Source organism: Neodiprion pinetum, chromosome 5 (genome assembly GCF_021155775.2).
Source record: "Neodiprion pinetum isolate iyNeoPine1 chromosome 5, iyNeoPine1.2, whole genome shotgun sequence".
NCBI classification, from domain to species: Eukaryota; Metazoa; Arthropoda; class Insecta; order Hymenoptera; family Diprionidae; genus Neodiprion; species Neodiprion pinetum.
The window spans coordinates 11,561,652-11,575,608 of record NC_060236.1 but is presented as its reverse complement, the minus strand read 5'-3'; the positions used below and the strand labels follow the sequence as shown (position 1 = coordinate 11,575,608).

The 13,957-nt window shown below is 37.6% G+C and overlaps 1 protein-coding gene across 4 annotated transcripts in view; it reads left to right on the top strand.

Moving 5' to 3' along the window:
* LOC124218896 (telomerase-binding protein EST1A) overlaps positions 1-13,957 on the top strand; it is a 250,214-nt gene that overhangs the window by 163,477 nt on the left and 72,780 nt on the right. For all 4 annotated transcript variants that reach the window (XR_011177146.1, XM_069136132.1, XM_069136131.1 and 1 more), the window contains exon 20: positions 5,852-5,952. Coding sequence is in view for 3 of the 4 variants with exons in the window: in XM_069136132.1 (XP_068992233.1) it covers positions 5,852-5,952 (101 nt within the window). In the remaining variant the exon portion in view is untranslated. The remainder of the gene's footprint in view (positions 1-5,851; positions 5,953-13,957) is intronic.

Genomic DNA, 13,957 nt, shown 5'->3' with positions numbered 1-13,957 from the left:
TGATACATCTTCTGCGGACGTTATTAAGTAAGGGTTCAATTGCAAACTATACTTACAGTTCATCATCGGCTCTACGCTACCATTGCCTTGTGCACTACATTTTCACTCATATTGTTTCAATACAACAATTGTGGCGTGTAGAATAATGTTTGACTCTCGAAAAGAAGCTTGATCGCCACACTCCGACGTTTGCATCCTGAGCAACTAGAATTTGACGAGAAATCATCCCCCTCTTGATTCCTCTGATTTTTTTTTTAATCCCTTTATTTTAGAGTCGTGTTCAAAATTTGGCGAAGGTTATCCAGTTCGGCCGTTAGAAGTCGGAATAGGAATAACCCAACCGATCAAGATGATCACCTCTATGCTTTGACCAGGTGTGTGACTCATTCTTGTCAACGTATTTCTATTTAGTTTCTCATTTTTCGGGGAAGCACGTCGACTGATTCACTGTCTAGGGTTGCACGGAGAAACCGTTTTAGAGATCAGCAAAAGAAGAGAGCTCAGAGCGTTACTTCTTTTTGCATTCTTCGGGCAGCCGTCGCCGATCACAGGTCTGGATCACTTGGAATACTGATTATATTGCACAGGTATATTATTACATGAGTCATCGTCTCTTACCCGAATACTTTATAGAAGATTATTTCACCTCTTTTCTCAAGCTTTGTACATTATACGACAGTTCAAAATAGCAGATCTTAGGATATTAACTCTCTAGATGATGTCCACTGTTGCTGATCATTCTATTATTTCTGCAAAAAAGAAAAATTACAGCGCGATGCTGTGGTGTACAATTATTTATTCTACTCTGTGCTCAGTTTGCATATTTGTATATATTTTACCTTGCAACTGTGAGGCAGTTACATGCTGCGTGACGGAATCGAAGTTCCCATGCTGTTCTTACCTTCTCGGTATCAAAACCTCTGTTTGTTGCGTTGCGTTGACGGTGTATAGGTAGTAGCCCGAACACCTGTTGGCAGCTGCCTAAACTTTTTCTACAGGTAGCATCGGTACGTTTCTTGCAACACTTTGAGGCGTGATTAAATTATCTTCGGTGCCTTCTTATCAACGGTTGTTCATGAACCAACGTGATATTATTACTCAGTGATTATTATCATAGCGTTTTTATGTATGAGGCACGTATGCACACTATCACGACTTCTGCTAGATGTAAAGATTCGTGGTCAGAAATTGTCAAAATTAGTTTGTGACTGAGTACTTAGTCAGTAAATAACAATCTCATCCATATTTCTCCGAATAAAATTTACTATCATCATTAAATCACGTTACTTTACTGTTGATTCGGTATGAATCGAAGTTTTGAAGAAAATTTTTGTCTTCTCAAGTACTTACGTTGATTTGTGTCTCATCATGCATTCTCCTTATAATACATTCATTGGTTTTTCATCCGAATTCAATGTTTTTGCTGTGCTTCATTCAGACCGATTCTTCTCGGAACGGTAATGTGATAAATAGTTTTTGACAACAGGTTTGTATTCAGCATCGGAAAACATCCAGCATAGAAAAAATATTCAATCTTTAGCGGACAGTGTCATGTTTCAACTCTTTAATGTCTACCAAATCGATTTTTTTTTCGAACTTATCAAAACACAAGATAAATTTTGTGGATCACAGAGGACACAGTAAAATATTACGTTCCTGTCGGAAGGTGCTAAAAATTAAAGTTTCATTCAGATTAATCCTAAGAATTTCTAGGATGACGATACCATTAAAGTCCCATTTTGACAACAATCTTGCATCGGTTTATTGCGCCAGTGAATGAATGAATAAACGAATAAGCATATCATTATTTTCATTCGTTACGATTTTTCTTTTACCACAAATGTCCAAGTATTCACCTTATTCACCCTATTCACCAACTCATTCACTGTGATACGAAGTGTCTGTTTGAAAAATTACCCACGAAGGATACATTGATTTGAATTACTTAATCAGAAAGTTGCCAAAACTGAAGAAGGAAAAATCACATTCTCTTCATCAAAAGGTTGGTAAGGGAAATCTCGAGTCTAATATGTCGCCCGAGGAATCGTTTTAACCGATAAATTGAGAACTGCGGTGGATAGGTATACCAAGATCGGTAGCTACTTGACAGCGAACGAGATGAGGCGTGACGGACACGTTACACCGTGAAAATGCCAGAATGTGTGAACAGCGAGTTCAACGTTCGAAACAAACGGTGTCAGGTTTACTAGTGACACAGGAACTGACTCAGCTCTGTATCTTTCGAGATGCGTGTGCGATGGTGGCCAACTTTGCTTGTATCATTCGGTGCTTGATAAGTTTTAAGCTCCGTCTGCAGATCCTTCAGTACCTACATGTGATTTATATGGCCAGCCAAGCATTGGTTAATTCAGTTGCAATCTTGAACAAGTTGGTCGTGGCTTCTCAAAGATCAGCAAATTGGCGTCGCTTGAAGATGTCTAGTGTTCCGTCATTTTGAGCGCCAGTAACGACTTCTAATGATTTTCAACAACTCCGTGATAAGACTCGCAATTTATAGATATAATGAAAAACGTTGTTCAGCCGGGAATTGGATTATAAGGCAGTCAAGACGATTCTTCAGCTATGCCTATTACGAATATAAGTGAATATAATTAACACTTTCGACAGTAGTGCGATTCGCATTCCAGACCTGAGAGAAAAAAAAGTAATTTCTAGTTCTATCTCTAACTTAATAAAAAATCTGCCTTCATTTTGAAATAAACTGCGAAAGCGTGTTCTGAAAATAAACTCCCGACTCAAAGTGACAAGTGCATCTACTCACGTGAAGTAGTCTCGTATCGAAGAAATGGATAATAGCAAACCTGGCATAAATAGTGCAACGATTGCACTCGTCACAGTTGCTTGGCCATGAAATTTCAATTACATACATGTATTTTTTAAAATGGAACAGCGTATTTTTACGGGATCAAGTCAATCTAGAATGGAACAAAACAGTAAAATATTGGGATTTTCTTTTCACCGGAATGATGGAATAAATCATAATTCTGTGAACAGGCTTTTATTATATCACTGATGAACTGTAAAAAATACTTTTTTTTTTAGTGATTGATAACGAAGTGGTGGATGTACAATATTTTTTCATTAACACCTTTTTTAGAAGGGTAAACGGGCGGATCACTGTTTCCAGCTATTCTTGACCTAGAACTAAAAAAAAACAAGTTTTTTTAATTGTGCATGAGAATAGCTAGGGAAGTACGTACGATAATTTTGAAGTATCGTTCAAAAAAATGACGTGAACAAAGAAATACTGTACGCCGCCATTTTGCTATCAATCGCTACAAAAAAAAAAAAAAATGATTCCTACAGGTCATTGTTAGTATCATAAAATGAGGTTGACAAAATTTCGATCCACTATATGATTTCGGTGAGAAAGAAATCCCAAAATTACCATATTTTGTTCCGTTCTCGAATGGCCTAACCACTTACAATATATTTAAATCGTATAGTAGATGAGACACACGCGCGTCTACAAAAACAACGACTGGCAGAGGGATATTTACTATCAGAAAATTACGGTGGAATATATTAATTAGATATTCATTAAACGCAGCATATCTTATCATCCATCCATTCTGTTTTTCCATTTCCTTCTCAGTGAGTGCTGCATTGACACAGGATTTTTCTAATCGCATGTACTTGAATGAACTGAGAGGTAGTGCCATTTCAGCATCGACTCTAGCTGTAAATAGTGTAGTAATCGTTTATTTATCACTGGCTGATGAACATCGTATACAGGTTTTCCTTTTTGACCAAAAACAAGACTGCCTTTTGGTACGCGGAATATTACTGTTTCATCCATGTTCAATATTTTCGTTGGTTCTCCTAAAATTGCTGTATTACCTGCTAAAAGTGGTCCGATTTAAAAAAAATTATGCTCCGTTCCTAGACGTGGTAACCTTAACACCAGATCCACTTAAATACTCCGTGCTTTTTTATGACAAAATTGGTATTGCTTCATAAAACTTTCAAACCACTTCCGCCCGGTTACTTTGTTTTCAAAGGATGTCGTTACACCTACAGCCCCAACTACTTGTTTCATTTTTCACGGTGTATAACAAATAATCTTCGTCTGCCATGAAGCCCATCCGACTCAATACTATCAGCCACTTAGATAACTTCTCTTCGATCTTTGTACCCAGAATAAGCGACGGCCCAATACGTCTAGGTGTTGATAGAATTCGTCCATAAACTCTCCGAGCTCATTTTGGACAAGGAACCCCAATAATAATTTATTAGGCCCTGTGATTAACATCTCTTTTTCAGCTGCAGTAAGAGCTTAAAGAACTTTTGTCGGTAAATAATTGAATAATTTTTTTTTTTTGAATTGTACTGCTTTTATCGGTGTGATCTTTTCGACTGTTTGTGGTCATAGGTTGTGTGCACGTTACCCAAGGTTATAGAAAAAGATTGATGCGCTATATGTATATAATTTGAACCCATTCAAGTTTCCTCGGTGGAGTAACAATGAACAAAGTCGATTATAATTGCGAGCTTCTACAAACTTACCTATACTCGTTAGCAAATGTGTCACGAAAACAATTGCTTCGACGTCACCAGCGTGTTGACGGCTGAAATTTCAGTCATTTATTCGCAAACTTATACCTACACGCGAAAACCGGCACTGGTAATGTCGAAAAATATAGTCAGTGATAGTAGTTTCCAAAGTTCAGACAAGAAAACGCTCGATACATGCAATGTTGTCCTCAACTGGTACATTGAACAAAACCAGTACATGTGTAGCCTATTTGTTCATTACAGATCTAGTTTTTTAATGAAAATAGTGACGTATCAATTGCAGGTTGAGATGTTAGTCATTTACTCGTCCTGCCAGAATATGGTGAAATACTAAAATACTCTTCCACATGGGCATTGTAGACCCAGACCTGCAATATCGGACGGTCCACCAAAAATCGAAGTCTGCACTGATTATATCGGGGTCAAAATTCCGAAAGACCAAAAGATTGACTGGTCGACAAAGTAAATTTTTCCAGATACGAATTTTAAAACAACGAATGATCAGCGTACCGAGATTGGGATTGTCGATAAATCACCCAGTAGAATAACTGTTTTCACAAAGGTTCATTAAACCAAACGCTCTCTTATCCGAAAAAGTATTTTCAGAACAGTCGGCATTCCGAATGACCAAAGCATAGAATGTGGTAGTGCAGAAAAATGAAGGTTCCGAAATTAAAAATTGAGACCGGCTAATACTTCGAACAGCCGCAAAACCAAATAATTAGCTATCGCCAATCAAAGTCAGATGGAGCGAAATTACGATCCGCAAAATGCAGAAGGGCGAGAAAGCTGAAAGGCCGCAATACGGTTGTCATCGTTTCGTAGACTTATGGTAGATGGCACTAGACATCGGCCATCGGATATGTATAGCGTAGGTACCAGAGAATATATGTGTTTTTGACGTCGTCGAACCTTTCGGCATTTTGGCCATTCTGTATTCGAGCGGGTTTCGAGATTGCGTTGGATTGGTTAAAAAATATTATGTTCTTGTGAGTAAAACTGCCAAATCTCTCCTTGACATGTTTTTTTTTTTTTTTTTTTTGGAAAGTTGTTTCACCCCCTTAAAGTTGTTAATGGCAGATGAAAGATCGGAATTGGAAAATTTCTCGTTTTTCCATTTCTGCTTTCCGCGTTCCTCTCCCTCTGATTACTCAGTATCATCACAAATGCAAACCCCGCTGTTGTTAATATTTATGTGTTATTTCCTCCGTGGTCTTTCATCCTTAAAACTATAATAATTCAACATACCTGTATCATCTTTAGGGATGAGATTTGGATCTAAACTCTGATTAACTTGTCGATCATATTTTTACAGACCACCCGCAGATGTTTGGAGTAGATTGGCCACGATGGTAAACCTCTTGGATAAGCTGGACCATCAGACAGCTGCATTTACTAGCGACAGTGAGGCCGAAGGTGAGTTCTAATAATGGTAAATTGTGCGTCAAGGAAACAAAGTCGGTCTTTTTACATCCAGCGTAAGTTGGCAATATGAGTTGTTGTAAGTATTGTACCGAATATTTTAAATACGTGTGGCGAAAAAGATTGCCTCCATGGTGCTCAGGATACTTCATATAACAAAAGTGTTGTTTACAAGTTTTTTTTTTTTTTTTTTACAGTAAAGTACGGAAAAGAAAAATTTTAATTACTAGGACGTAAAAGTGCACTGTTATGTAGTACGATGCTCTTTTTAATTTTACTGTCGCATAAACGATTACTTCACGTACGGAATGCAGGCAAAAAAAGAAGCGTAAACCAACCATACTGGTGTGTTGCATAGAATAAGTTTCTAACTACAAAACAAGGTGAAATGCTGCAAGGTGTCATGTAATGGGTTGGAAATTGAATATGCAGCATTGTCGGATTTCTGGGATTAAATCTCAGGGTTGAAAGATTCCGGGTTGTTTCACCAATCACGATCTTTCTTCTCGTTTTCGAACGAGTAAGTTCGCTCATATTTTGCTAATTTAAAATGCACACGCAACCTTCCGGTTTCCTTTTGGACGTGCCAAAGAGACGACGAGAATATCATTTCTCAGACGTTTTGTCCTTTAATCGAAATATGAAAATACTAAGCAAACAAGAAAATAAACTAAGTTCGATCTTCGAAACTCGTGATTATTTTGAAATTCTAATATTTCTTAAAACTGACGGGTAGATCTCGTTTTCGGTATCAAGAAGAAAAGTATATTGTGTTACAAGTGCGGAAAATTGGTGATCTTTGAGAGATAAAAAGTTCGCAAAGTAAGCTGCCACAGCGAGTGCTGTAATCACACGAGTACTCGTGTGAACACAGCGTCAGGCAGGTGGGAAGGAATAGCGTGTGTCGCACGTGTGGTTAGGCGATATTCGACGTGACTTTGCCGTCTCATGCTGCAAACTTCACACTCGTCGGAAATTGCCCACTTTCGACACTTGTAATACAATATATTATTTTTTTCAAAAATCTGAAACACGTCCTCTCAGTCGACATGAAAATAAATTTCGCATATCCTGTGCTTGACTACGCTCCGTTCTTCCCGTGCAATTTGTTTTTTCCGGCTACCACGTTGTGGGTACTTACCTGATATACAATACATGTATCGTTTCCTCACGGTAGGAATCCAACTTGTATGGAGATACGAGAGTTCAAGAATCTCAATATATAGACTCGATTTACGTCTGCTAACAATAAAACTACGTGACATACATCATCTTGTCCCACCTTCTAGCACATAGCATTATATATATACGCGTAATGATGTCGACTGACCGGGAACTCTGTCGCTTTATACATATTATATGCAACCCATGATACATACCGTCGTCCACAGAGGGACTTATAAATTTTTTACCGAATTACTGCACCACGTGGCAATTAGTTATAGAGAGATACTGGCCAGTAGTTATATTACACGGTATGAAGGTGTACGCGCCGAGGCTAATGTAACACGGACTATCATCCTGCAGCATCGACGAAACGACAAGAAAAACCATCCGAGTCGTCGATTACCCATGCACGTTTCTTTATTTGTTATCTTTTTTCTGTTTGTTTTGTACTGCTTCGATTTTTGTTAATTTACCCTTTTTTACCTTCTACTGATGATTAATTCTTGCGGCCAGAATTTTCATTACCAGGAATTTGACGTTGAACTTTTGCACGTTCCATCTGTCTGCGCAGAATCATTTCGGTTCTTTCAACTAGCTGTGTGTATGGGGCATTCCAAGCCACCGTCGCAGAATTTCATCTATGTTGTTTCGTAGGACCGTTCTGACTGAAACTCAGCCACAATCAATTTTTCAAAAAAATTTTATTATCACTTCAAACATACCGCTATTTTGAAAATGTCGAGAAAAGTATCTCAAAACTCTGCATATTGGCAAGAACCGTAATCTCATTGTTCTTCTTTGGCTGGTTTTAATTTTTAACGGAACCACAATCTTCAAATATCGTCGGGCATTTCATTCATTCTTTTGTCATTTGTTAAACGGACCTTGAGAAATATCGATTGATAAAGTTAGTATTCACGTATTCTGTGATGTTCGACAATAAGCGATGTATTTAGCTATCATAGTTTCAAAAGGAATCGACCGAGGACTTTGAAATAATAATGACAATAATCATAGTTATTGCCAATAGCCGCCCATAACCGATAGGGTATATCTCCAGAAACCTGAACGACGAGACCAGTCTTGCAATTTTTGCGAGCTGCTGCTCAGGTCCTCCTCGACAGGCTGGGAATTTCAACTCACAATCAAGTTCTCCCGTGGTGAGGTCTCGCACGCTGATAAACTGGCTAGATTTTTTTAATCCGATTCCTTGGCGAGATACTATTCATCAAAAAACTGTGTTCATTATAAAATCATGGGATACAGGATTAAGACATACTGCGTTTATTAAATCTATAAAATGGGATTGCTGCAGACATTGATAATGTTCTCTAGTTTAACAAACTGACTACGAATATATTTATTCATGATGCATAGTACCAATAGGACCCATGATTTCAAACTATGGGCGAATTGTAAATGCAAAGTATTTTCAAAATACTTGATAAAAAACCCAGCTAAATTACTTTGATGAACTGTTTGAAAATATTATTTATTGACGATTCGTCCCTGATTGAAATACCGCTGTATGAATTAATACTGAAATAACGAAAGGAAAATTCGCTCAACTTTTAAAAACGGCTAAAAATTCCTGTTACAAGCATTCAGTTTACAATATTCCTCCAAAAATGTTCCGAACTGAATTTTTGCTAATTGTAATCATAAAAATTGAGTTCCGATTGAATCGGAAAAACTATAAAAGTGCAGAGTATTAGAACGAAAATATTGAAAATGGATGATCACATCCGAGATGGTCAGTGTTGAGTGTTAGCCAAGTTGGCACGGAATGTCCCGTATACGCGTGAGGCTGAGGCAGAGAAGTAGAGGAAGCAGAAAAAGAAGGAGACGAAGGAGGAGGAGGAGAAGGATGAGGATGAGGAGTCTTTGGCCGCGTCGTGACCTCCGGTGGAAACACTCGACGTAGCGTAACGGTGAATGTGTCTAGAGTATAACGCGTTGTATAGTTCGCTATACTCTCCTGTATTATGTCCACCTTTGTATACACATACGCAGAAAACTACGATGCACATATACACAGGATCAAGTCCGCGCTGTAGTCAACCGAGGTTCGATCTAAGCTGACATCTCTTACTTTTTTCCTTCGCTTTTCTTTCTATTCTCTCACACGTGGTGACTTGTGTCTAATAGATGAAATTCAGACTCTCTCTCTCGTTCTGATTTAGGTATAAAAGGCAGCTCTAATTTCTCCTAAGAGGCGAATCGAAATCCTTTGGTCCTTCTTTTGCACACTGGTCTTCGCTTCCAAGGTCGTACACCTCTAATTACTGCAGTACCCGGAGAAAAAAAGAGAAAAAATATCGTGTATAAACAACGACAAAAAAATTCATATCCAATGCCTACAGTATCCCCTGCCCGTCAACCAATTTGTTCACCTCATAAGAGCTACAGAAAAAAAGAGTGTAAAACTTGGTCTAGTGGTTTATTGGGTGTACGATATTCTTTACCTGGCAATATGTTTGTCGCCCACTAACTTTTCTATAGTTTCATTTTTTGTTTTTACTGATTTTGTTAGTTTTTTTTTTTTTCACCTACATGTAATTACCTGTTTTTTTTTTTTTTTTCCTCAGAAGGCTTCTAAAATCTTCCATTCTTTGAATCCCAAAATTATGTGGTAAAACGATAAATTTCACTCCAATTTTGAAATGGTTATGCTTCGAATATTACGGTTTTTTAAAGAATTTTTAATCATTCCTGATTTATTGAAGGTCGCTGTCACAACTGAAATGGAATAATATAGCCAAAGAAAGCTGAGAAAATATTCGACTTTTCAACTTATGTTTTAAATAATAGAGAAGTACAATATACGTGTAAAACCAATTTCATTGCTATTGCGTTTTTAAGAAAGTAAATTTTTCAAGTTTGATGGGAAAAAATCAGTAATTTGAACTACGACTTTTTTTTAATGAACGTCAAAAACGTTTTGATGAATTCTTGAAAATTTTTAATGAGAAATAAGGGAACTGGATATGTTTTCCTCTCCTGCCCACTGTCGAATAATCAAGACATCATTTCGTCACTTACGGTTCTTGAAATAATCTTTAGTTTCTAACTGTTTTTCTCATTAAATATTGAACAATCGCGCTCTTGGCTAATTTAATTTTTACCGCTACGTTGAAGTGGGGTCATGTGTCTACTGTTTTCGATGATTCGATCAATGCTTAAATCTTGTCTGATTAATTTGGAGCACCCGCACCGGCTGGCTACAAGTTTGGTAACGAGGCTGATAGTGGACAGCTTGATTTCTCATCTTATAGGATAATTTGTCGTCGTCGAGTTTTTCGTATCTTGATAGCTCATATCTGTTTGAATCGTTCCTTCTGTTTCCCCAGCTCATTCCCTCTTCGGATTGCCATGCACAGTATTTCAGGACCTGGGTTGCGTTTCTTAGTTTTCTGTTTCACACGATTTTACAATTTTATGTTCACCTTCTCCCGTTCACCTTTTGTGATATTACTCTATTGACTGACTGGACGATCCGCCGTTAGTTAGTATTATACATCTGAAAGACCAGTGGTCGTCTTCTTCAATATTGCTGTGGCATGTATACATGTACTATATCGAGTATTAGAGAGATGGTATTTATGTTGAATATTTTCAAAAATTATTGACTACAATTGAAATATCTGTGTGACGGAAGTTAATCCCTGCCATAATATATATTGTTTATCACAATACAAGCTTTTTGCCCAATGATCAAAGTCAAAGCAACGATTAACTTCAAGTCCCATAATAATGAGACAATTTTGGGGAACATCTGACTTTTTACCTTTCTGTACAACTTTTATCAATTGCCGGTGATTTCACCCGAAATGAAACTACTCTTTGCAAGTCTGAATCCTTGTTTGCGACATCGACTCTTCTGACTTAGATTGAAAAAATTCAGTGTCAATTCAGTCGTTTGATGGAATCAACGTTCCTACCCTGAAAATTATAGGGCAGCCCTGGTCAAAACATCGTCTGTTACAACAAAATTTTTCCTTGGCCGTAACTGAAAATATTCTCCCTTGACTTGTATTCAAAGTATAATTTCTGCAACATCTCTTTGAACATTTTGATGTTTAAAGACCGTGAAGCGTGCCTAAAATTCCCTATTTCCGAACAATGCGGTAAACCAACATTGGCGCACTCGTTTGAAATGCTATATGTTAAACCCTAGAGCTTTCTTTGATGCATGCACAATTTCAAACAACTGAATTGTATGTACTGTGTCATTGAGCATTAGTTACCTAACCCCAATTCTATGCGCCGTGAGTGGCGCTTTCGTTGCTTCTCAAATCAAACTTTCTTTCACAGATGTTGGAAAAAATAGCGTCTATCACACATGCGAATAGACAATATCTGAATCACCATTCGCCTTTGCGGTTCACGCTGAAAATTTTCTAACATTTCATTTGAGACGCAGTAAAGGTGCAACTGATAGTATTTAAAATTGTTGTTAGGAAATTTACGCTCAATGACACAGTATCCAAAATTGAGCCATTTGAATGCGCGTACCTACTACGGAAAGTCTTAATGCGGAAAATCAAGCACTTTATTTGTGTGCACGCGTTAACGACCTTTCATCGCAACGTTCGGAAATGGTGCACTTTACGCACACTCTACAGGCTTTGAAAATCGAACTTTCATGCAGATGTAGCAAGAAAAAAATTTCAACGAGTAGTCTTCCAAGTAAAATGAATCGTCGGACAGTGAATTCAAACGTATCCACCAGATTTTTAGCCAAGAGATAAAGTAAAGCTAGGTTAAGGAAATATAAGAAAAATTCTAGAGATAAAAGCCTTTAAAACCCCAAGGGGAACATTGAATAATCACGAATACGATTATTACTAGACTTTTAATCATTTTGTAGAGATTTTGAGTAAAACATCAATTTCTTAGCTTTTGTTTATAACTCGAGTATTTCCCATTTTTGTAGCGCTAAAGAGATCTTTTTCGCGTATGGGTCGTCGTCGTAGTTTTGGCTGTTGTCGTTGTCGTTGTCGTTGAATTTAGGACATATTAAAGATGTTGGGTGTACATCTAACGCGTTAGTTTCTGACGGATTCGGGAATGCGCATTCAGCTCAAACACGAAATGCGATGGGAACCGTTCGATACGTCGGTAACATGCGTAGTGGCACTTTATACTATCCAACCTGCTTGAGATGTTGGCGCGCGATTTTATCGATCGGTTTATCGATGTTATCAGATAGTTCTCATCAGCTTTCGTGTTTGATCAAAACATGCGTGCCCTTGAACCGTTCAGAATCGAACACGTTAAGTGTACAGTCAGATTAGAAAAGTATTAGAACAAAAACATGATTAGACAGAGCTTCAAATAGTGCCACTGAAGCTAATTTTGTTGCATTCGACTACTGCTACACTCTACTGCTACATTTGACTATAAAATTCCCAACGATGGAGAAAAAAATGTTACAACACAAAACTCAGCTACAAGTACTTCGTTGTTTCAACTACTTTATAGAAATCTAATTGTTCTACTTTTTTTTTCGAGAAAATTCATATGGCTTCTCTTATTTTAAAGAGCAATAGCTGATTTTATTGGTAAATAAAGTCTCCACGGATCATCATAGTCAATCTGTGATTATCAAGAATGAATTACTTGTTGAATCACAAGTTTGACATCTTTGAATAATTACGATTGTACCTGTTGGACTTTCACGTCAGTTGACAAAATAAAGAAAAAAATCCATCTCAGATAATTTATAGGAAATTCATTTACAAATAAAATGAGCTATTTTTCAGTAGAATCAGACAAACTATACCTATTTTTCGGTGAAAAAATAGTGTAATCATTTGATTTCACTAATACTGTTAATAACGAGGCGATTATCATTGAAATTCAGTGTTGATACGTTTTTTTTGGAACACAGAGAGATTCTTGAATCTGATTCAACTTGATCAGCTTCTGTTGCCCTGGTCAACTTTTGTTTCGTCATATTCTCGATTTGACGGATTTTTTACCTGACTTTACCTCGCATACATCATCGATTGTATAAATACCGAATCAGCGATTATCTCGTTATAAAATGACTAAAACTTGTTGATTTTTACCGAATCCATTTCCTCTTCGAACACGGTCCTGTTCCACGAAGCGAATATCTGTAGCAGTTCGTTATCGGTATAAATTTATCTCTGTTTTAAATAAAAAATCAGAAAGGGATACGTTAACGGTACGCCGAAAGTAACGCGCCGTGATGCCAATTTGTCGGGTTTCGGTTCTCCTTCTTTGAACGAGTTGTAAGAGAGGCAAGGAGCAGCAGCTGTGGTATATAGACGTGTGTAACTTATACCTACCTACTTACTGTATCGGGGCGGATGTAACGCTGCATGCTGACGCACACACGAAAAGCAATGACGGAATGAATATAAAAGATAAAATGCGAGAAGCATAGAGTCGCAGTGTTGGTTCTCGCGCCGAGTTGCAACATGCTCTCCTTCTTCGGTGAAAAGGAATGTTATTGTGTTTCGGGAGATTAAGAAGTTTTTTCCCCGACCGTGTACTGTCGGTAAAGATGAACGGTACGTTCATCGACTTGCTTCTCCGATCCCTTCCCTTTCTTTTCTCGCTTCGATTTCTCCACTCCTGAATTAAAAAGGTCGTTGAAAAAAGTCGAAAATAGACACGCGTGATAAACGAAAAATAGGATGACAAAAGTTACACGGAAAGAGAGGAAAAGAGACAGAGATAGAGAGAAACATGGAAAGATCCGTGGCGTTTTACTCCGCAAGCAAAATATCATCGTCATATTCTTGATATAACCGTTCTCCTCGAATTACCTATGACAATTTTTTATGACGGATTAATATTT